The 20901-nt window shown below is 41.5% G+C and overlaps 1 protein-coding gene across 1 annotated transcript; it reads left to right on the top strand.

The window, feature by feature from the left end:
- Positions 1 to 1739: 1739 nt before the first annotated feature.
- Positions 1740 to 19994, top strand: col1a1b (collagen, type I, alpha 1b). The gene is given in 52 exon segments (XM_034218056.1): positions 1740 to 2002; positions 3532 to 3720; positions 4233 to 4258; positions 4453 to 4482; positions 5257 to 5349; positions 5849 to 5920; positions 6028 to 6072; positions 6272 to 6325; positions 6681 to 6734; positions 6959 to 7012; positions 7131 to 7184; positions 7283 to 7336; positions 7450 to 7494; positions 7613 to 7666; positions 7762 to 7806; positions 7962 to 8015; positions 9128 to 9226; positions 9316 to 9360; positions 9446 to 9544; positions 9655 to 9708; positions 9797 to 9904; positions 10160 to 10213; positions 10638 to 10736; positions 11062 to 11115; positions 11239 to 11337; positions 11520 to 11573; positions 11688 to 11741; positions 11833 to 11871; positions 11873 to 11887; positions 12006 to 12059; positions 12243 to 12287; positions 12375 to 12473; positions 13049 to 13156; positions 13666 to 13773; positions 13960 to 14013; positions 14136 to 14189; positions 14307 to 14414; positions 14588 to 14641; positions 14734 to 14787; positions 14875 to 15036; positions 15142 to 15249; positions 15708 to 15815; positions 15928 to 15981; positions 16093 to 16200; positions 16298 to 16351; positions 16469 to 16576; positions 16710 to 16763; positions 17381 to 17488; positions 17583 to 17865; positions 17958 to 18148; positions 18262 to 18504; positions 18733 to 19994. Coding segments are annotated over 52 exon segments (4344 nt in total). The 5' UTR covers positions 1740 to 1920; the 3' UTR covers positions 18880 to 19994.
- Positions 19995 to 20901: the final 907 nt, after the last annotated feature.

The following is a 20901-nucleotide window of genomic DNA, read 5'->3' as shown; positions in this document are numbered from 1 at the left end:
TATCCTAGCTAGCAAATAGCTAAGAAATGTTACAATAAACATCAGAGTTAGTTTTGAAGATTCTTTAGGATATTCTAGGAAGATTTACAATCATAAGTCTTGGTTGTTTGGGAAAACTTGATTCTTCCTATTTCTATTTCCAAAATGACCTACTAGAGACAGACAATTATTTATGTAGCTAGTAGACAATTGTACCTAGGCCTTCTACTCCCCCCCCCCATTGTATCTCTACTTTTTCTCAAAATAGTTTCAGATCTGTGTTGTTTGATAGTTATGGCCCTTTCATACATGTTCAGTTATCTTGTCAATGATCAGTTTGTACGAAACAGCCTAGCTAGCACACTGTATTTCCATGTTTGGACGAATCACAGGACAGTTAGCCATACATTAATTTCAAGATATTGTAAATTCATGATCACATAGGGTTCAAACTGTAATATTGCTATACACTCTTTGTTTTATCTTACTCAAAATGTATACGATGTCATTTCAGAACATTCCCCTGAACCATACGAACAAAGAAATGGCTAATCTACAATTGGATTTAGATTTCCACTGCTGGATCATAAGCCTTACATGCTTTTTTGCTCTCGATAAATGTCTGTGAACAAGACAGTTTGAATGTCACAATAGAAGAAGACAATAGCAGATAGCAATTGAAAGGTCAAACTGGGCCATACTGTAGTTGTAGAAGCTGCAACGTGTCCACAGTTCAACCAGACTGCTTTGTGGATCTGCCACATTTTCTTCTCTCCCTCCTCCCTCCCTTTCTCAACCATCATGGGTTGGAACTTGGCCATCCCTCTTTTGGAAATGGTGGATTTCAACACAGGTTGTTGTACATAATCTGGATTACTGTTTACTTTTTTGAAAACTAAAATGGAAACCCCTATTTTAGTAGACTTCATTGAATTTGTTTGAAAAATGGTAGAGAAAGGGTTGGGATGCATAATGAGTTCATTTTAATTTCATGCTTTTTCTTTAAATAAATACAAAACTGGGTACAATGTGTGCATGTGTACATTTGCAACGTTGGAACTGCAGTTCCTTGCAGGTGCTTGATAATGTTCATACCTATAACAACACAACTAAAACTCGCAAGAATCTTTAAGGGAATACATCTCCTAAAATATTATACAGAAAAAAATAGTTAGTTAGTTAGTTAGTTAGTTAGTTAGTTAGTTAGTTAGTTAGTTAGTTAGTTACATACATCTTCAAATGAACTTGGTTATGTTAAGATCTGCATCAGGTTTGCACTTCGTGCGTAAATTGCGCACTTAAGACATCATTAGAATCCTATTCATTCTTCTGTAAATAAAGTAAGCCCTTGTCATCTTAAAATATGGACATTTAGAGGAAAAATATTGCTGTACAACTGAAAATCGATCCAGTCTTCTGCTGCCTATGGCATATCCGTAATACATTGAGGCCCTAATGAAGTGTAAACTGCAAAACCATCCACTGTCCAGAGTCCAGACAATAAAGTCAGCTCAGCAACACAATGTCTCAGCCGAAAAGACAAAACACCCCAAACTCAATTAGGAAAGTCCACGAAGAAGCAGGAGATGATGAAAACACGTCTGAACGGCGGTGAGCCGGCGCGTAAATGGTGAGTGTCCTGATCATCCACGTTTTAGCTGAAACGTGAACTTGTTTGACATGTTTTAAGACGGCCCCTCTCTCTGATGAAGGAGGGACTCTTGACTTGAATATGTACAAGTCATCTGGTGGCCCAGCACCTCCCCAAAAGTTACTGGCATATAAAAGCCAAGCTAACTCATTTGTTTAGGCAGTAGGGAGTTTCTGCTAGGGTCTGGATTGGAGTTACACGCACGGACCCTACCTTGTATGAGTGGTGTCTGAGGAGAAAAAAAGGATTCCCCCACTATCTCAAAGAATCTACATGTCTAATATTTAGACATGTTCAGCTTTGTGGATATTCGGTTAGCGCTGTTGCTCAGCGCAACAGTGCTTTTGGCGAGAGGACAAGGCGAGGATGATAGTGAGTATCGATTTCCAACATTGATTTGAGTTGTGTTGTGACTGTGGCACCCTGAGGGATGTGGAGAGCCCGCAAGGATGCTTGAACTGAACGCCCTCTGATACCAAACTCCAGTGTGCAAAGATTGTGAAAGTTGTTACACAGTGAGGCGTGCTTTGGGGAGATTTGGAACTTTTATAGAACTTTTCTTTTATTGATTGCTGCTCTCACTGACGTGCAGATACATGCTCACTTATTTGCTGGAGCGCAAAACCTTAGAGGAACAGCTGCATTATCTCTGATGCGCAATGACAGGACATAACGTTCAAAGAGAGTTGAAGAAGAGCAGAAGCTTAATCAATTACAAAAATGGCATATACATTTGAGGGAATCTTAATTGCATTTAGTTTGTAAAGTAGTTTCAGAAAAAAATGCATCCCAGTTCACAGAGATCTGCCAAAGTATGTAGATTCTACCACTTGGATACTTTTTTGTAGTTTTAACATCGAGCATTAAAAGTGAGTAGATAACGTTTAATTGGAAACCAAACCTGGTAGAGACTTTTTTGCTGTTTGAAGGTTAACCTTTTACACTACTGCTCCATAACAGAGTCCCACTGAAATAAATAACGTGTTTTTCCAAGTTTTTTTCACAAAAATGGTTTGGTTCGCTGAAAAAAAGGACAATGGAAAAAATTGCCTCAGTCTGACGTCGACAGTGAAAAAAAGTCTAGACGTCAATTAATCACCAATGCAGGGCAGGGTGCGGAAGATCTGGTTTTGTAGTTAAACAGCGCCACTCAGTGGCGAACAGTGGAACTGTGCATCCATCCTCCAAACCTCGGTCCTCCACCTCCAAGGCCCAACCACATCCAACAGCCTGAAATGTGATTCGGCAAAATGTAGCTTTCCACTCAGTATTTTAGGAGAACATCTTGTGCTGAATCTGATCAGTAATGTTTGAAAGCACTGGTTTGAGCAACATTGGTTTTATTGCAACACTAAGGCCTGTATTCTTACTTTTACAAGGCCCAACACCACTTAAACTTCAGTGCTGTTATACCCATTAAGAGGCTATTTATGCTCTTAAATCAATCACTGGACACCACGTTTTTTTCTTCTGTTTACCTCATTAAAAGCCTTTTCCTATGACTTAACGGAGGATTAATCTTGCAAAAATGACACACGTTGAATAATGGAATACACATTTTTTACAGAGTTGCTGTAAGGAAAGGCCAGAGCTTTAAGTTACAGTCTCTAATTAAAAAACAATACCGGTCAGCATGGCTAAACAATTATTATCCCATATCATTATAACTATAATAATATGATGTTTGAAGGCAGGCTCTGGTGTCTGATACAACCCTTTTGGGGCACATCTGTCTGCCATATAATCCACGACTGTGCAGGTGTAGCCAAGGCGCAAATACATCTTGTGCACATCTCAGTTTACCAATGCCATACTTAATTTGGGACATTTATTGGACACAATTTTGCTTACTTTGTCTCTTGTATAATCTTACCAAACTCACTGTGGCCTTCTCCCTTCAGGCTCATATGGCAGCTGCACATTAGACGGACAGTTGTACAACGACAAGGATGTATGGAAACCAGAGCCCTGCCAGATCTGCGTCTGCGACAGTGGCCACGTCATGTGCGACGAGGTGATCTGTGAGGACACATCCGACTGCGCCGATCCCATCATCCCTGACGGAGAGTGCTGCCCCATCTGCCCCGATGGTACTTCACCTTCATCCTCCTCAACCATTTATTTGATTAATTTGCTTTTTGGCGCCACCTAGTGCCTCCCTCCTCATCTCTGCCAACTGCTGGAAATGAGGCCCTAATCCTGCCTGCTCTTTTGAGGATTTTGATTCCGAAAATAATCGCTTTGGATTTTACCTTTTGTGCATTTAATTAGCAATATGTATTCCTTTAACGGTGGATTTTACCTGCTCTGTCGAGAGATCTGGAAATGCAAATGTAATTTACATTCACGCCTTGCTGTGCAGTGTCACTGCAGGGTGACTCAAAGGTCAAATCACCCGAAACAACATTTAAATCTCCCACCAGAGAGCATATCTAGAATCAAATGCTTTTGTTTCAGTGATTTTATCAAATGCTGTATTCATGCTGTCCAGCCTGGACCTTAAACATTTACAATATTTTAGGAATGTTAAAAGGTTTGAGTGTATCTCTTTTGAATGTTCAAGAGCTGTTGACATTTTTATTTTTCTCTGTTGGTTCTGTAGAAACCGAGGAGCCATCTCCACCTGAGGTATTTGTCCCTTTAACTTTTTATTTAAAAAATATGTCATTATAATCTCAGACCCATATTTCACATTGGCATCTGTTTGGAGATGCTGGCATTGGTCAGTTTAGCTTGTCATTTGTGTTCTAGATGCTCTTGTTCTTTACAGCCTGGATGAAACATTGCAGCATAGCCTAATTCCCCTTTCTCTATTTCCACAGGTAGGAGGAGCTGGTCCCAAAGGAGACACGGTAGGTTATATTTCACTCCCACATTGCAAAACACACCTGTGTTTTCTAGAGTTGCTTATATTTCACAGATTGGCAAACTGATTTTGCACAAGAAAACATAGTCATAATTGATATTCTTGATTATGATTGTTAGATGAATTTGACTCAATCTGAATGAATCTGTTTCCTTTTTGTTTAGGTAATTGTGTTGTATTATATTGGCTTATTCAGTACACATCATGCATCATTGCTGCATGTGGATGATAAGGTTAATCAATCACTTAAATGTTAAAATAAACACACATTATAGTATATGTTGTCTTACTGATTCCCAACAAACAAATAGCTGTTAATGTTTTCTATGACGTAATTGCCAGTGATGATCTTTAATAAATAGGTCACAAGGTCAACAGGTCATCAGAAGTTGAAAGGTCACACAACAGAAACTGCATTGAATTGTATTAAATAATGGAAATAGTAATTATTTGTATTGCATAAAACTACAACATAGTAAAATAAACATAAACACATTTAAAACCTTTTTGATGGATGATTGAAAATCGGAACAGTGAAACGATTATCTGAAAATTAGACTTAACAGATATTTTAACAAATCACAAGATTGACATTATAGAATCTCAATATAGATAATTATTTCTTAGAAATGACAGATCTATTTTGGTTGGTCTATGAAATAAATAATTTTCTCCTAGGCAGGTTGATAATTAATTACATTTAAGCAAAAGGATAATAAAGAGTATTGCTTACTGACTGTGACTCCCTCTCTTTCTACAGGGTCCAGTTGGTCATCCTGGCAACGATGGACTTGATGGACAGCCTGGTCTTCCCGGCCCTCCCGGCCCCCCTGGCCCCCCTGGCCTTGGCGGAGTAAGTGTCTTCATGTCACAACAGCTAGGAAGTCTCAGATTGCGTTTTAAAGATGACTCGATTCTGTTTACAAATGAGATACCGTTTAAAACATACTCATGTAGTCTATCGGTTTCTCTCCAAAGCTCTCCTTTTCATGCTGTGATCCGTTATTTCTGTATGAGTTCCACCAATGATTTTTAATCAGCAGGGATGTCTATGTGCTTGAAAGCAACATCACCTCCATGTTTGTTTCAGCACAGGGAGCTCCTTGATCCTAAGGTTTAAATGGACTTGTGTAGAACTCAACACTTTAGCGTTAATACCATTTTTTAAATGTTAAAATGCACCTGCTATAGGATCAAAATGTGTTTTCTCTGATAAATCCATACTCGTCTGCTAAAATAGGAATATTTATAGTGCATGTGATTCAAAGCGACTTTTCCGGTGTGACGTTTTTGTGCTACATTACCTCCAAAGCTCACAGACTCATTTCTCTCCTTCTCTTCTCCCCTTACAGAACTTTTCTCCTCAGATGAGCTATGTTGACCACTCCAAATCCAGCGGCGGCCCACCTGTCCCTGGCCCAATGGTATGAAGGCTCTTTTTCAATGGACTTCCCGAAATCTAATCTAATCTCCTTTTTTGACAAAATATTTAAAATAATCTAATGACATTTCATCTCATCTTTATCAACAGGGTCCTATGGGTGCTCGTGGTCCTCCTGGATCCCCTGGCTCCTCTGTAAGTGTTCCTTTATCAGTTCAGATGATCATTTTGACAACATACTTCCTAATATTGCATTATCTCTAGGCATTATCCTGGTTTATTACTAGCATTCCGTTTTTCTCAGATCAGATATGTGACACTGCATCTAAGATAAATATGTAAACCTGTTTAAAGAACACGTTTGGTTAATGATGTTGTTTTTGTTGTCCTCCAGGGTCCTCAGGGTTTCAATGGTCCCTCCGGAGAGCCCGGTGAGCCCGGAGCTTCTGTGAGTACACAACATATCATACAAATATAATCCTCTTGATTTGAACTCTGTCTCCTTTAATGATGCACAACACATTTCATCAGTTTTAAGCTGAATGGGGTGACCCAGAAATCAGCAGGACCGTTTATAAATGACACGTATCATAGATTCCCTTAACATGTTACTTCCTGTGTTCCACTTCCTGTTGTATTCACTGACCCACTGACACACATTTGCACACATCAATTTTCCTCGGAGATAATTCCCCCCTCAGCCCTTCTTCTTTCTCCTTAATGACATAAAGAATATCTATACACTCACTTGAAATAGTTAGCATTTATTTGGTGCTAATCCAGTCATTCCTTGTGGTTTTCAGGGTGCCATGGGTCCTCGTGGTCCCGCCGGACCCCTTGGAAAGAATGGAGATGATGTAAGTGATTTAGTGATTTCTAAATCCCTTTCTTTTGTGCAGTTATATTCAGGTATAACCAAATGAAAGACATTTGACTGGTTCTTGTCACTTGTCATTTTGATATATGTCAAAAATACAACTTTGTCATTTATTAATGTCGAAAAGATACCTTCATAGACAATTAGAGGTGATACGTCCACACAATGATGAGCTCTAACCTGCTTTCGCTGATTCTTCAACAGGGTGAGTCCGGCAAAGCTGGTCGCCCCGGTGAGCGTGGAGCCGCTGGCCCTCAGGTGAGCAGAGAAGAATTAAAACTCCATTAGCATTATATTGAAGTTATCCTCCATGTTACAGTTGCATGTTGTTTCTAAAACTTACCTTTTAACATATCTCTTGTTTTTCCTCTTCCAGGGTGCTCGTGGATTCCCCGGAACCCCCGGACTCCCCGGCATCAAGGGACACAGAGTGAGTTTGGAAGGACATTAAAACCAAATAAATATAAAACATACAAATTGGAATAAGTCACAATAAGAGTGACTAACCCTGATTGATGTTGTGCGCAGGGATTCAGCGGTCTGGATGGAGCTAAGGGAGACGGTGGACCCGCTGGCCCCAAGGTGAGAGAGCAGGACCTGCAGAAACTCACTTCAGCTTAGGACATTTGATTATAAATAAAAACACAAGATACAATTATCTCATTGCTCATTCTTCCTTCTGTATTTGTCTACAGGGAGAGGGTGGTTTAGCTGGTGAGAACGGTATCGCCGGCGCTATGGTAAGTTTTTTTCTCATGTCAATCAATGTATAGACAAATACATCACTTTCATCTGTTTCATATGTACAAAAAAGAGTTAAATTGCCATGCTAATGTTGTTGTTTTTTGACTTTTCTAGGGCGCTCGTGGTCTTCCTGGTGAGAGAGGTCGCCCTGGAGCTCCTGGCCCATCTGTAAGCAACGCTATCCCGGTCATGCTGTTGTAATATTTGAAACAACATTTGAATAACTTAGAACTAATCTCCTCCTTCTTCCCCCTTTTCTACAGGGTGCTCGTGGTAATGATGGCAACAATGGTGCTGCTGGTCCCCCTGTAAGTATTATTTTTAATTCTACTTGGAAAGGTCATGTCACCCATGTAAAACGTTGTGGTGACATCACAGCCAAGTGCTATATTGAAGGTTGTCATGCACTCCTCTGTAATAATCACTCCATCAAATTAACAGTCTTTGTGTCTTTGTTTTTCAGGGACCTACCGGACCTGCTGGTTCTCCTGGTTTCCCCGGCGGTGCTGGTGCTAAGGTAAAAAAAAAAATGTTTTATACATAATAAGATTGACCTTAAACACAGGCAGTCTCGTAGACCTGCTAGGTGTAAGGCCCTTGGAGTAGCTTTAACTTTAAAATAGCAGCTATTGCTAGGTCTTTCAGGCAGGGACACTATTTACCCCGTCATCCCCTCACCTCAGCTGTTTCAATAATCCCTTATCTATATTAGTAGGAAAACAATGGACATTAAAAACCTGTATGGATTACGTCTCCTCACTTGTGCTGTAAAATATGTTTCTGGTGTTTATGAAATGCTAATTCCACATGTAAACAAACAATGATACTCTCCATTCTACATCCTGACCAAGCTGGGTCATGGATGATTAAAACATGTGGCCTCATACTCGATAGGCCAGGTGAACGCTGTAGCCACCAGGTGGCATCAGTAGCTCTCTAATGGCTGCATAGCTCTTCCCTGTTGCCATCAGTGAAGGAGCTATTACAATATCCTGCAAATGACACCTATTGTGAAGTCACTCACACACACCTGGGTTATTTTCAGAATTCACTTGGCTATGACAAAAGAAGATTCAAAGCACTCTGTTGACACATGCAATACACCAATCTCAGATTAGTGTGGCACCTTTTTATACTTTGCTTAAAATTAAAACAAGAGCTGTATTATTTTTGAAGGTTAGGCACACTTATGGCTGACATCCACCAAGGCCATGCATACTGTATATTGAAGGTTTATTATAGTAAAACATAGGTTGTGTATATACCCTATGATTCCGAAATACTCCAAAAATATTTCGGGTTCCTCCATTAATCAATCTACATGCTTTCTTGAAAATTGAACTGGTGGTTTTTCTATAATTCTGCTTATAAACAAACTAACAAACTGAAACACCACTTCTTTGGCGGAGGTAATTATTTCCAACTAGGGTAAACAAACTAGAACAATAGGCCATTTTATAGGCTTTTACTTCATTTAACTAACTCTATATGTAATCAAAGGTATATCCAAACTATTATGTTGTTGGCATGCCAAGATGGATTACTTGTTTATGATTTACAATTGATTAATTAGGAGACTTACAATATTCGAGATGCAGACTTCTGAGACATTGTTGCTCTCCTCCATAGGGAGAGACTGGCACTGCTGGAGGTCGTGGAAATGAGGGACCCGCTGGAGCCCGTGGTGAGGCTGGTAACCCCGGACCTTCTGGACCCGCTGGAGCTGCTGTGAGTGGATAAACTGGACTTTCATTTACACAATATCCAATAAAAGTACAGCCAAATCAGTGCTTAACACGTTTGATCTCTTTCGACAGGGTACCACCGGATCTGATGGTTCCCCTGGTGCTAAGGGTTCTCCTGTAAGTATCATACTCACCAGTCACATTCATGCTGCTTGTATCCTGCACATCGAATGTTCTCACACCCCTTATCTTTGATCCCTAGGGTGCTGGTGGTATCGCTGGTGCTCCTGGTTTCCCCGGCTCTCGTGGTCCTGCTGGATCTCTGGGTGCTCTCGGTGCCCCCGGTCCCAAGGGTAACAACGTGAGTAGACGATTGATTGTGTTAACTTTGGTATCAACACACACTTATGGGCCACACTATTCTTATTAAGACATTTCTCTGACTTAAAATGTGTGTGTTTCTTCCAACAGGGTGACCACGGTCTTCCTGGTGGTAAGGGAGAGCCTGGTTCCAAGGGAGAGTCTGTAAGTTCCAAAATACACACCATTAATAAACCATTCAGGGCGATTATTAGAAAATAAGTGTATCTAATGGGCTTACTTTCTTTTCCAGGGCCCCGCTGGAGTTCAGGGACTTCCTGGCGCCTCTGGTGAGGATGGCAAGAAAGGAGGACGTGGAGAGCCCGGTGGTGCTGGAGTCCGTGGACCCAATGGAGAGCGCGTATGTTACTTCCTCTTACACATACACCTCTGTCGTGGCATCAAGGAGAGAAACACACTTTCTAACGTATCCATTTGCCATTGTATGATAATGCACTCATGTTAGTGAAGCAACAATACAAACCTGTTATCAGTGTTTTTAGAATGCCTTCTTTATGTTTTACAGTATGTTAAATTCCCAGGGGGATTCACCCCAGAAGTTTGAGCATTTACACCACGGTAACTGACGTGTTCGATGTGTCTGTTTGCTCCTTAGGGTGGCCCTGGTGCTCGCGGTTTCCCTGGTGCTGATGGAGGTGCTGGTGGCAAGGTGAGTCCCACAAAATAATTCCTCAAAAATGTCAGGAATACATTTGACAAACTTGGTTCTGGCTTAACTTGCTTATCACTGACATAAGCGCAGATTTATTTGTATTAGTTGTTAACAAAAACTATGACTCATTATGCTCGTAAACAAACATTTTACTCCATGACTAATGTAAGACGATGACAAAACAGCAAAACTATAATCAAACACTAACAGTGGTAACAAAAAAAAACATTTAAAATGTAAAAACAACCCTATACCTATACTGGTGTATCTTATTTTTCTTCAATGCAGCAATTCAGTTAAAGTTTGAATAGTATACAAAATCAAATGCCTTGACAGTTATCCAACTAACACTATGACTGAATCAGTAAACTGTAGATAACTTAGCTCACAAACTCATGACTCTTCCCCATCTGTATTACAGGGAGCCCCCGGTGAGCGTGGTGCCAATGGCCCAGCTGGAGGTCAGGGAGCCACCGGTGAGTCTGGTATCCCCGGTGCTGGTGGCGCACCTGGATCCAAGGTGAGTTCTGCCAAATATTCCTTCAGGTGTAACATTTCTGTTAGGATCTCTTTAAGGAGACACACTACAGGCAAGACAAATAAGTAACCTATTGTCATCACTATTTAAATTCTCCAGAAGATTAGTCATATTACGACAACTATTAGTATTGCAATGAAGCATTATCTAATATCAAATCTTGATGAATACACCCAACCCAAATAGACTTGAGGGTTTTAAAACATCATTTTGCCTGTAGTGCCTCGCATGAATCCTTCCATTGAAATTCTCTCAGTATATGACTGAGCTTTGTCTTCATACTCACTGAACGGCCTTCTCTCTGCAGGGTATGACTGGTAGCCCCGGAAGCCCCGGCTCTGATGGCAAAGGTGGACCTGCTGTAAGTATTGGCTTAATAGTAGAACAAGTATCTAATGGAGAAGAACTGCAGCTTGTTAACGATCTATTAAGACATTATAGCGGAGTGTTTTTGAGTATTCTCCTGTCTTCTGATGATCTTCAGGGTGCCGCCGGCCAAGATGGACGCTCTGGACCTGCTGGTGGTTCTGGATCCCGTGGACAGCCCGGAGTTATGGGATTCCCCGGACCCAAGGGAGTCGCTGTGAGTAACCCTTCATATTGTTAAAGAGAGAAAACTCAAATATCAGATAAGGAAGAAATTGGTGATATCTACTTTAATGTGTATGTTTTTTAACCCATGACAGTAAAATCTAACAGGAAGTTGTGATGCATAACCCCTGTCATTTAGCAGATGTAAGATTGGCTTGTGTTATTTTTTAACAGGGTGAGAATGGTAAGGGCGGTGAGAAAGGAAGCGTTGGAGCCACTGGCGCTCTTGTAAGTACTTGTATATTTTTTATACAAATCAAACTCTACTGGAGTTAAATATGAAAATAAAGGTGCAACATGAAAGCAGTTAGTAATTGTTTTGGGTGATGTTTTTGTTCACAGGGTGCTCCTGGCAAAGATGGTGATGTTGGTGCTCCTGGACCTTCTGGTATTTCTGTATGTATCCCGTCTTTTAAACTTAATTTAGACAAAAAAAAGGTAATTGTTTGTATGTTTCTCACCATTGGCTTTGCTTCTTTCTATTCAGGGACCTTCTGGAGAGAAGGGAGAGCAGGGCCCCAACGGACCCCCCCGGATTCCAGGTAGGTTTGAGCATTTCAGCATCCCAAGCGCTGACTTTAAATCAATGCTAAATCTCTGATTTGTGGCTCAAATTAACTTGTTTAACCTTAAAATCCTTAACCTTTCCTCCTTTTGCAGGGTCTTCCCGGACCCCAAGGTGCTACTGGTGAGACTGGCAAGCCTGGTGAGCAGGTAAGAGTCACAAGGCCTGAATCTCTGTAGTATCCTTACTTGATTCTGCTTCTAAGGTTGCCATGCATGTACACACATATAGTCAGATGTAAAGCACATAGAAACTTTAGAATGTTCAAGATTTCAATTCCTTGTCCATTGCCATTTCCCAGGTTCATTAACTAAACGTTCTCTTTTGTTCAGGGTGGTCTTGGTGAGTCTGGACCCAACGGCCCATCTGGAGCAAGAGTGAGTACATTCATCCATGAGAAAGACGCAGCTACTCTGGTCTTTATAGAAACTGGTGATGACCAATGTGTTCCTTCTCTCCTTTAGGGTGACAGAGGTTTCCCCGGTGAGCGCGGTGTCCCTGGCGGTGCTGGCCCAACTGGAGGCCGTGGTGCTCCTGGCCCCTCTGGTAACGATGGAGCCAAGGTACAATAAAAAAAAATAATCAAATGATGAGGTTAATTGTAATGGTATAATGAGTGGGGTACTGTTTTCTCATATGGGTCATTCAGACTCAGCTGTGATCAAAGATGATTAAATGTGGTCCGGTTTATGTGGCTTTAGTATGTTCAGCACTTTTCATATCCATATTGATACACATTTATAGCTGAGATTAATTCATTTTATAGCACATGAACATGTACTAACTGACATTAGAATGGAATACTGTTTTGCGCATTAAACCTTACCTACACTCTAATGTGCTCATCTATTTATATTTAAGGGATATATTTACTGTTCAACCCAGACCTCCTATTAATGTTGCTTTCAATTGCTCAAAATCTGAAAAAGCAGCCTTCTGGTAGGGTAGAATCTAAAAAGCATCACAAAACCTAGTGCTAAGAGGAAAATCAAATCCATCCTTTAGTTTTCTTAGCTTAACTGACGTAAAATCATACGCACATTCACCTGTTGTCCACTTTGCATTGCACATTTGAGTGGTGGGCCTGCATCTGATGAATATAATTGATAACAATGTGTATATTCCTGTGTGTGTGCAGGGAGAGCTTGGTGCTGGTGGTGCCCCCGGCAGTAACGGATCCCCCGGTATGCAGGGAATGCCCGGTGAGCGCGGTGCTTCTGGTTTGCCAGGTGCCAGGGGAGAGAGAGTAAGTATCCCACCTGTCCTGTTTGTCTCTTATAAAACTGTACAATCTATATATCAACTCAAGGAAATTATTTGTATTATGACAAAAGCTAATAGGAAACAACTTAATTCACTTGTCATTGTAGTTTTTCAGAGCTTGACGGAGGGTAACATTAGACTTATTGTGTTAAATGCAATTATTTTGTCTGATATATAGTTGATTGTTCAAGCTTTGATTATCCTAGAGAGGGGTTCATATGATTGACCCTGCTTTTCTAAGCAATTGTATTTCACAATATTTTCCAATGCCTAACTTGATCAAGTATTAGGTATTTTCTTGTAAGTGAATGCAGCTGTCCCAGTGTTACATTTCCCTGATAAATAGTCAAAAGCGGGTAAAAGGATGAAATCAAGGAAGGAAATGAATTGATCAGCCAAATAAATGGTAGTAACAGAGTAGTTACATCTCTGGGTTTTTGTAACTATCATTAATAAAGTCACAGGTGGCATTAATACACTTTTTCTCTTCAGGGTGATGGTGGAGTCAAGGGAGCTGATGGTGGTGTTGGCAAAGACGGCATGCGCGGTCTGAATGGTGCTATTGGAGTTCCTGGACCCCCTGGTGCTCAGGGTGAGAAGGTGAGACCCGGTTTGAACTTATTTCAATCATAGTGATTCAAGTTCATTTTCTTTTATTGATTATTTGTCTCTTATCATCTCCTCATAATATCACATATGAATACTATATTATGTGGGGTCTATTTTTATACATGATAAAAGTGTTAAGGATGCTGACCTGACCTTCTTCTTCTCCTCTGGTTGCAGGGTGAGGGTGGCGCTCTTGGAACTTCTGGACCCACCGGTATTCGTGGTTCCTCTGTAAGTACACAAACGCAAGATAACATTTATATTATTAGATTTGTATCCTACTACACAATGGAGGAAACTCATTGCAAATTTGGATGCAATAATAACTTGAAATGTCCTCTTTCCTTTACCAGGGCGAGCGTGGAGAGACTGGACCTTCTGGACCCGCTGGATTCGCTGGAGCTCCTGTAAGAATCACACATTATATTTGACATCCAAACTGATATTGTTCTACAAATACAGCACAATTTGAGATTAAAGCTGGCTCGTGTCATAGTGTTTCTTCTCTTTCCCTCCGACCTCAGGGTGCTGATGGTCAGCCTGGTGCCAAGGGAGAGAGTGGTGACTCTGGACCCAAGGGAGACGGTGGTGCTCCTGGACCCTCTGGACCCCTTGGTGGTTCTGGACCTCAGGTATGTCAAACAAATGCCTACTGTGGAGAAATCAGAGAAAACAATCAGTCACAATTTCAATAGTTGAAGTTCATATCTTTTATTCCATTTTCGATTTTATGAATGGAAATCTTTTTAACATGTATTCCTAGACCTTATATTAAATGTTCTTTATTGTTGTATTATGTCAACAGGGACCTTCTGGACCTTCTGGACCTAAAGGTGCTCGTGGTGGTGCTGGACCCCCTGTAAGTGTCCCATCCACATTACATTTGTTAGATTTACATGTGTGATAATGAAAGTGATTTTTAACTTCTGCTGTCTCATTGTGTGTGTGTAGGGTGCTACTGGTTTCCCCGGATCTGGCGGCAGAGTTGGACCCCCTGGCCCCTCTGTAGGTTTCACATAATCAACATATCCATTAGTCTGTTTGTATATCACCTACATCATTCACTGACCTGAATTCTCTGCATGTCTCCAGGGAGTTGGTGGCCCCCCTGGACCCCTCGGACCCGTTGGCAAAGAGGGAGCAAGAGGAGGACGTGGTGAGACCGGCCTCGCTGGTCGCCCTGGTGAGGTTGGAGGTGCTGGACCCCAAGGACTTTCTGGAGAGAAGGGATCTCCTGGCTCTGATGGACCCCTTGTAAGTTATCTGCAATAAATGTTCTTTTAACAGCCTAAAATGCACTACAGTGAGTTTTTCCTCCACTATGTGTCTGCTAACTGAGCACCGTGTCTTCCTGCGCAGGGAGCCTCTGGTATCCCCGGACCAGGAGGTATTGCTGGACAGCGCGGTATTGTCGGTCTCCCTGGACAGCGTGGAGAGCGTGGTTTCTCTGGTCTGGCTGGAACTTCTGTAAGTATTCACAATCACCAGAGTGCTAAATAAGCAAAAATATCTAGAAAATATATTCTTTCTCATCCAATTAGAGCTGCAACCGTTAGTTAACTAATTGATAAGTCGAGAGACAGATATATCGATTACGTTTTCATGCAAAATTGGCAGAATTTTGGACTGAACACAAAGATATATAAAAACCTAAACTTGGAAACTGGGATATGACATGTTTTCTATTATCTGTAGTAAAGATAATCAATAATGTCAGTAATTATTAGTTGTAGCCCTATTTATCGACCAAGAAGATATAATATTGGATAGATTTTCAAATGAAACATTAATTATAATTACAATAATTTTGTAATAGCCATCAATAGTGTTTCTAATAATTTGACACTAGGTGGATTATTCCTAAAGCTCTCCTCTGAGCTTTCACCTGCATGAAGAGAACTAACCCTAACCCTGTTTTCCTGTAGGGCGAGCCCGGAAAGCAGGGACCTGCTGGTCTTTTTGGTGAGCGTGGACCCCCCGGACCTGCTGGACCCCCTGGTCTGTCTGGTCCTACCGGAGAAGTTGGACGTGAGGTACGATGACGCAGCAGGGTCTCACCTACAGATTCACATATTCCTTGTTGGTTAGTGACACTTGTAATACCTGATGAATGTTTAAATGACCATCCTTGCTGCTCTTCCACAGGGATCTGCCGGTAACGATGGTGCCTCTGGTCGCGATGGAGCTGGTGGCCCCAAGGTAACCCACCCCCTCAGGATTCACTTCCATCATTCTCAACCCTCTGATGTGACCTTCTTAGCCCCAAAATGGGCTGCTTTCATTGTCTAACTGGAGATATGCTTCCTATAGGGAGACCGTGGAGAGTCTGGTATGTCTGGACCCCCAGGACCCCCTGGTGCTCCAGGAGCCCCCGGAGTGGTCGGCGGCTCTGGAAAGTCTGGTGACCGTGGAGAGTCTGTAAGTCTCCTTCCTGCTCATTTAGAATATTTATAACAAAACTGGCTTTGAAGAAAACGTTTAATCTGATATTTTTCTACACTCTCTTCTCTCTCAGGGCCCCGCTGGTAATGCCGGCCCTGCTGGCCCTGCTGGTGTCCGTGGCCCCGCTGTATGTACATATTCACATTACAAGCATCATTTGTAAACTTTGATTTGAGATATTGCTCCGACTCATGGCGTATAAAACCTGAAAAGAGCCATGTTGACCTCCTGTTCTTCCATATAGGGCCCTGCTGGTACAAAGGGAGACAGAGGAGAGGCTGGTGAGGCTGGAGACAGAGGACACAAGGGACACAGAGGATTCACCGGAATGCAGGGTCTTCCCGGCCCCTCCGTGAGTGACAGTTTATAAGTGTACACAAGACTGCATCAAACTAATCTAAACTTTTCTCCTTTTTATATTCAAACATTCTTTCCTGAAATGCAAACTGGTAATATCTGATACTCACATCTTCTTCTGCCTCTAGGGAGGATCTGGAGAGAGAGGACCTGCTGGTGCTTCTGGACCTGCTGGACCCAGAGTAAGTAGACCTGCAGAAAAAAAACAACAACAACATAAAATGCCAAGTCACTACCAATGGGGAACTTGGAGGATTTGCCAGGAGACGTCTTGTTTTAGCATTGGTCAGTTGTAAAAAACAAACAACATTAAAACCATTTGCAGGACTTTATGTGTTATAATAACTTCCAATTACTTGACTAATTTGGCAGTTTTACACATCAAAACTGAACTTTTAGGACTTAATGACAGATGTATGGTTTTATTTAGCCTTAGCCCTTAGTCCTATTGAGATCCAAGATAGACTTGGCCAACAACACCGTTTTTTAAATAATTAAAACACATATATCTGAGTTATAGTAATCAGATAAGACATTTGCACAGATAGCCTTGACTCAATATATTTCACCAGTGTTAAACTCATTCAGGGTTTCTATATTTTTAAGTTTAAGCTCAGTCTGCAAGTTGTTCTATGCAGTTGGTGGAAAAAATCTAAGAAAGTATTTCCCCCCCAATTTCTCAGTACAACACATCACCGTAATCAATGACAGGTAAAAAGGTAGACATCACCAGTTTGACTAAAAAAAACTTGTAGATGTTTTCTTCTCATTAAGTGATCATGTGGCTCGTGTTCCATAGGGACCCTCTGGATCTAACGGCACCCCCGGTAAGGAGGGCGTCAACGGCCTGCCCGGACCCATCGGACCCCCTGGACCTCGTGGTCGCAATGGAGAGATGGGACCTTCCGTAAGTTGCTCTACCATCTTTGTTATAAGCAAATACATTCAGACACTCTGAATATGAATCTGCAGTTTGTAAACCTACTTGTGTCTTCGTACAGGGTCCTCCAGGACCTCCCGGAGCCGCTGGACCCCCCGGACCTCCCGGCAGTGGATTCGACTTCGTCAGCCAGCCTATTCAGGAGAAGGGACCCGATCCCTTCCGCGGCGGCCACTACCGCGCTGATGACCCCAACATGATTCGCGATCGTGACATGGAGGTTGACACTACCCTCAAGACCCTGACCCAGAAGGTTGAGAAGATCCAAAGCCCTGATGGTACCCAGAAGAGCCCAGTCCGCATGTGCCGTGACCTGAAGATGGCCCACCCCGAATGGAAGAGCGGTGAGTGCAGATCAGAGCCCGATTCAGCTTGTGGAGATGGATAATAGGGATGAGCTCAGATTTAAACCGCTTTGGATGTTCTTCTGTTACAGATATGTTCTGGGTTGACCCCAACCAGGGATCCGCTCTTGATGCTATCAAGGTCCACTGCAACATGGAGACTGGCGAGACTTGCGTCTACCCCAGCGAGTCCAGCATCCCCATGAAGAACTGGTACCTCAGCAAGAACATCAGAGAGAAGAAGCACGTCTGGTTCAGCGAGTCCATGACTGGCGGATCCCAGGTAAGAAGTTGCAGAATTCAGAATCATCCTTGCGAACTGATCAGACCATTGGATATGTATTTAAATCAGAGTAATTTAAACCAATGCACCCTTCTCCTTCCTTCGCCACGCAGTTCCAGTATGGCAGCGATGGAGCTGATACCGACGATGTCAACATCCAGATGACCTTCATGCGCCTGATGTCCAACCAGGCATCTCAGAACATGACATACCACTGCAAGAACAGCATTGCCTACATGGACTCCGCCACCGGCAACCTGAAGAAGGCCCTCCTTCTCCAGGGAACCAACGACGTTGAGATCAGAGCCGAGGGCAACAGCCGCTTCACATACAGCGTCAGCGAGGATGGCTGCACGGTAAGTTTGTTCAGGAGCTTGCATTTAGAATCAGAAACATCCACAGTAGATTTTGCACAGTGTTATTTCAAAAACAGTGTTGTTACAGTATTAACTAGTGAAATAGCAACTAGCAACAATATTAGAAAAGTTAAAAAAGTTTATATAGCACACACAATTATGAAAATGTAAAATCATCCTTTAGAGACGCAGTTTTTGATTTTTGCTCCTTGTCCTTCTTCTCCACAGTCACACACTGGCACATGGGGCAAGACAGTCATCGACTACAAGACATCAAAAACATCTCGCCTGCCCATCATTGACATTGCTCCTATGGATGTTGGTGCACCTGATCAGGAATTTGGCGTCGAAGTTGGCCCCGTCTGCTTCTTGTAAAAAGAACGAAATTTGGACATGACATTGTTGTTTTTTTTCTAGCAGTCATCTCTAAATCCCTTTTCCTATGCATTCAAAACTCATTCGGCTGCCATTGGCCCACATGCTTTAAAACCACTCTACTGAAGACCATGTTTGTGTTTTTACAATCATGAGAAGTTTTTGGGACTGCTACTTCAACCAAAACCGACCACAAGGACACTTTAAAAAGAATCTTTTGTTTCCACTGGCAACAAGAAAATAATATATGCTTGTGTAAAATGTCCCCCTGGAGATTGAGAAAAAAAAAAAGATCCACACACGCAATGAAACACAGGTGACTTTTGCCATTTTCTACCACTGCGGAAGGACATTGAAAACAACAAGTGATGTGTACCATTTTTCTGGTGTTAAATAAATTGTAAAAAGTGTGAAGTGTCTTGTATTAAATTCTTAAAAGAAGCTCAGACAAAGACCAGCAAAAGAGCAAAAAGCTCACCTTCATTGCAAAACGTAGATGGCTACCTCAAAAACAAGAAATCACCACCGTATTTGTTCTTAAATGAAAAGGGAATATTTTACACAAGTTTATTGTGGGGAAATCAAAAAAACATTCAAAGGTGCTATGACCATTTCATTGAGGTCCAGATATTGGTGTTTGATGGTGAATCTCTCGCTGTCATACTGTAATTATTGCCACTAATGCCTGCAGAACCTCTGGTGCTAAATTGACTCATGTCTTGTTGTCTCTGCAGTGCAATTGTTTTCTTCTTAAGTGTTCTGAAAAGGTGATCACTGCAGATGTAATGCATGCAATCATGTCTTTGTTGATAAAAAGCAAGTGACTCTGGTTAAATATCATTTCCCCCTGCACATCAGTGTTGATCCCTCTGTCTGTTTGCCCACCGGGGAAAACTCCTCCTCACTAAAAAAAAAAACAGCACACATCTCCCACCCTGTTGTTTATGTTGTTTGTTGATGTCTTTCGCGAAGGGTTTCTTAAAAAATAATTTGAAGCAGACCCACTTTCATGGTTTAAAATAGAGATTCTGTACTTATTTTGTACATGTATAATAAATTGAGATGTTTTTAATTATTTTGGGTGCTGAAATAAAGCATGTGAAGTGGTCTACTCAGTGGCTGAGTTTTCACTGTCCTGATTTGCAACTGTTGTGAAACTAAAATCAGGTGTTAAGATTTTGGGAAATAATAAATATAGGCCTACTTAAGCTACATTGCACATGTTGTAGTTGGAAACATGGATGCCACATCAAAAAACAGTTAAAATAGGGTTCAGGATCAACTGTTCCACTACAGTTGCACTGAGTACATTGCTATTAAGCAGCAGTGAAAACAACGCCAATATATAATAATCCAACCTGGCTTTTTCTTATCAATACACATACATTCGCTGCTGATTTGAATCTGAATATATTTAGGAATTTGAGCTAAAACAGTATAAAATGAAAGTGTTAACTATCTATTGCATTAAATATCACTTTACATGTTTTGATCCCCCACCAAAAAATAAGGAATTTGCATGAAATTGCCAAGGGAGGACATGTTTCTTGAACCAAAAATATTCCCATATTAGATGAAGCCCGGCCCCTGCTGGATATTCAATGCAACAATAGTCGCCTGGGAAGTTTAAAACGGAATCAAAACAATAAGAAACCTGCTGCTGCACTGCCCTCTGGTGGTTTCATGTGGTCAGGTCTCACTGCCTCAACACCAAAACCAGACAAAATATGTCGCCCTCTGAGAAAAGATTGAATAAATATTATTTTATAGCGATATAAAGATGATTTGAATGCAATTGAGCAGTGGGTCTTAACTATTATGGAGTGTGACCCTTTAAAGTAACACAAACAAACAAAGGTAGCTCATGAACATATGCAAAATGAGCTGATAATCTGATCTTAACCAAAGTGACAATAGGTCCAAAGAGGTCAAATTATATCAGAAAAATAGATCACAGGAGGAATACATCGAAACCAAACCTTGCTCAAGTTGCCAAGAATCTCCGATATGAGTGCTTCTCCG

This window comes from Gymnodraco acuticeps, unplaced genomic scaffold (assembly GCF_902827175.1).
Source record: "Gymnodraco acuticeps unplaced genomic scaffold, fGymAcu1.1, whole genome shotgun sequence".
Classification (NCBI taxonomy): Eukaryota; Metazoa; Chordata; class Actinopteri; order Perciformes; family Bathydraconidae; genus Gymnodraco; species Gymnodraco acuticeps.
The sequence above is the reverse complement of the archived record's forward strand: the minus strand, read 5'-3'. Positions and strand labels throughout refer to the sequence as shown.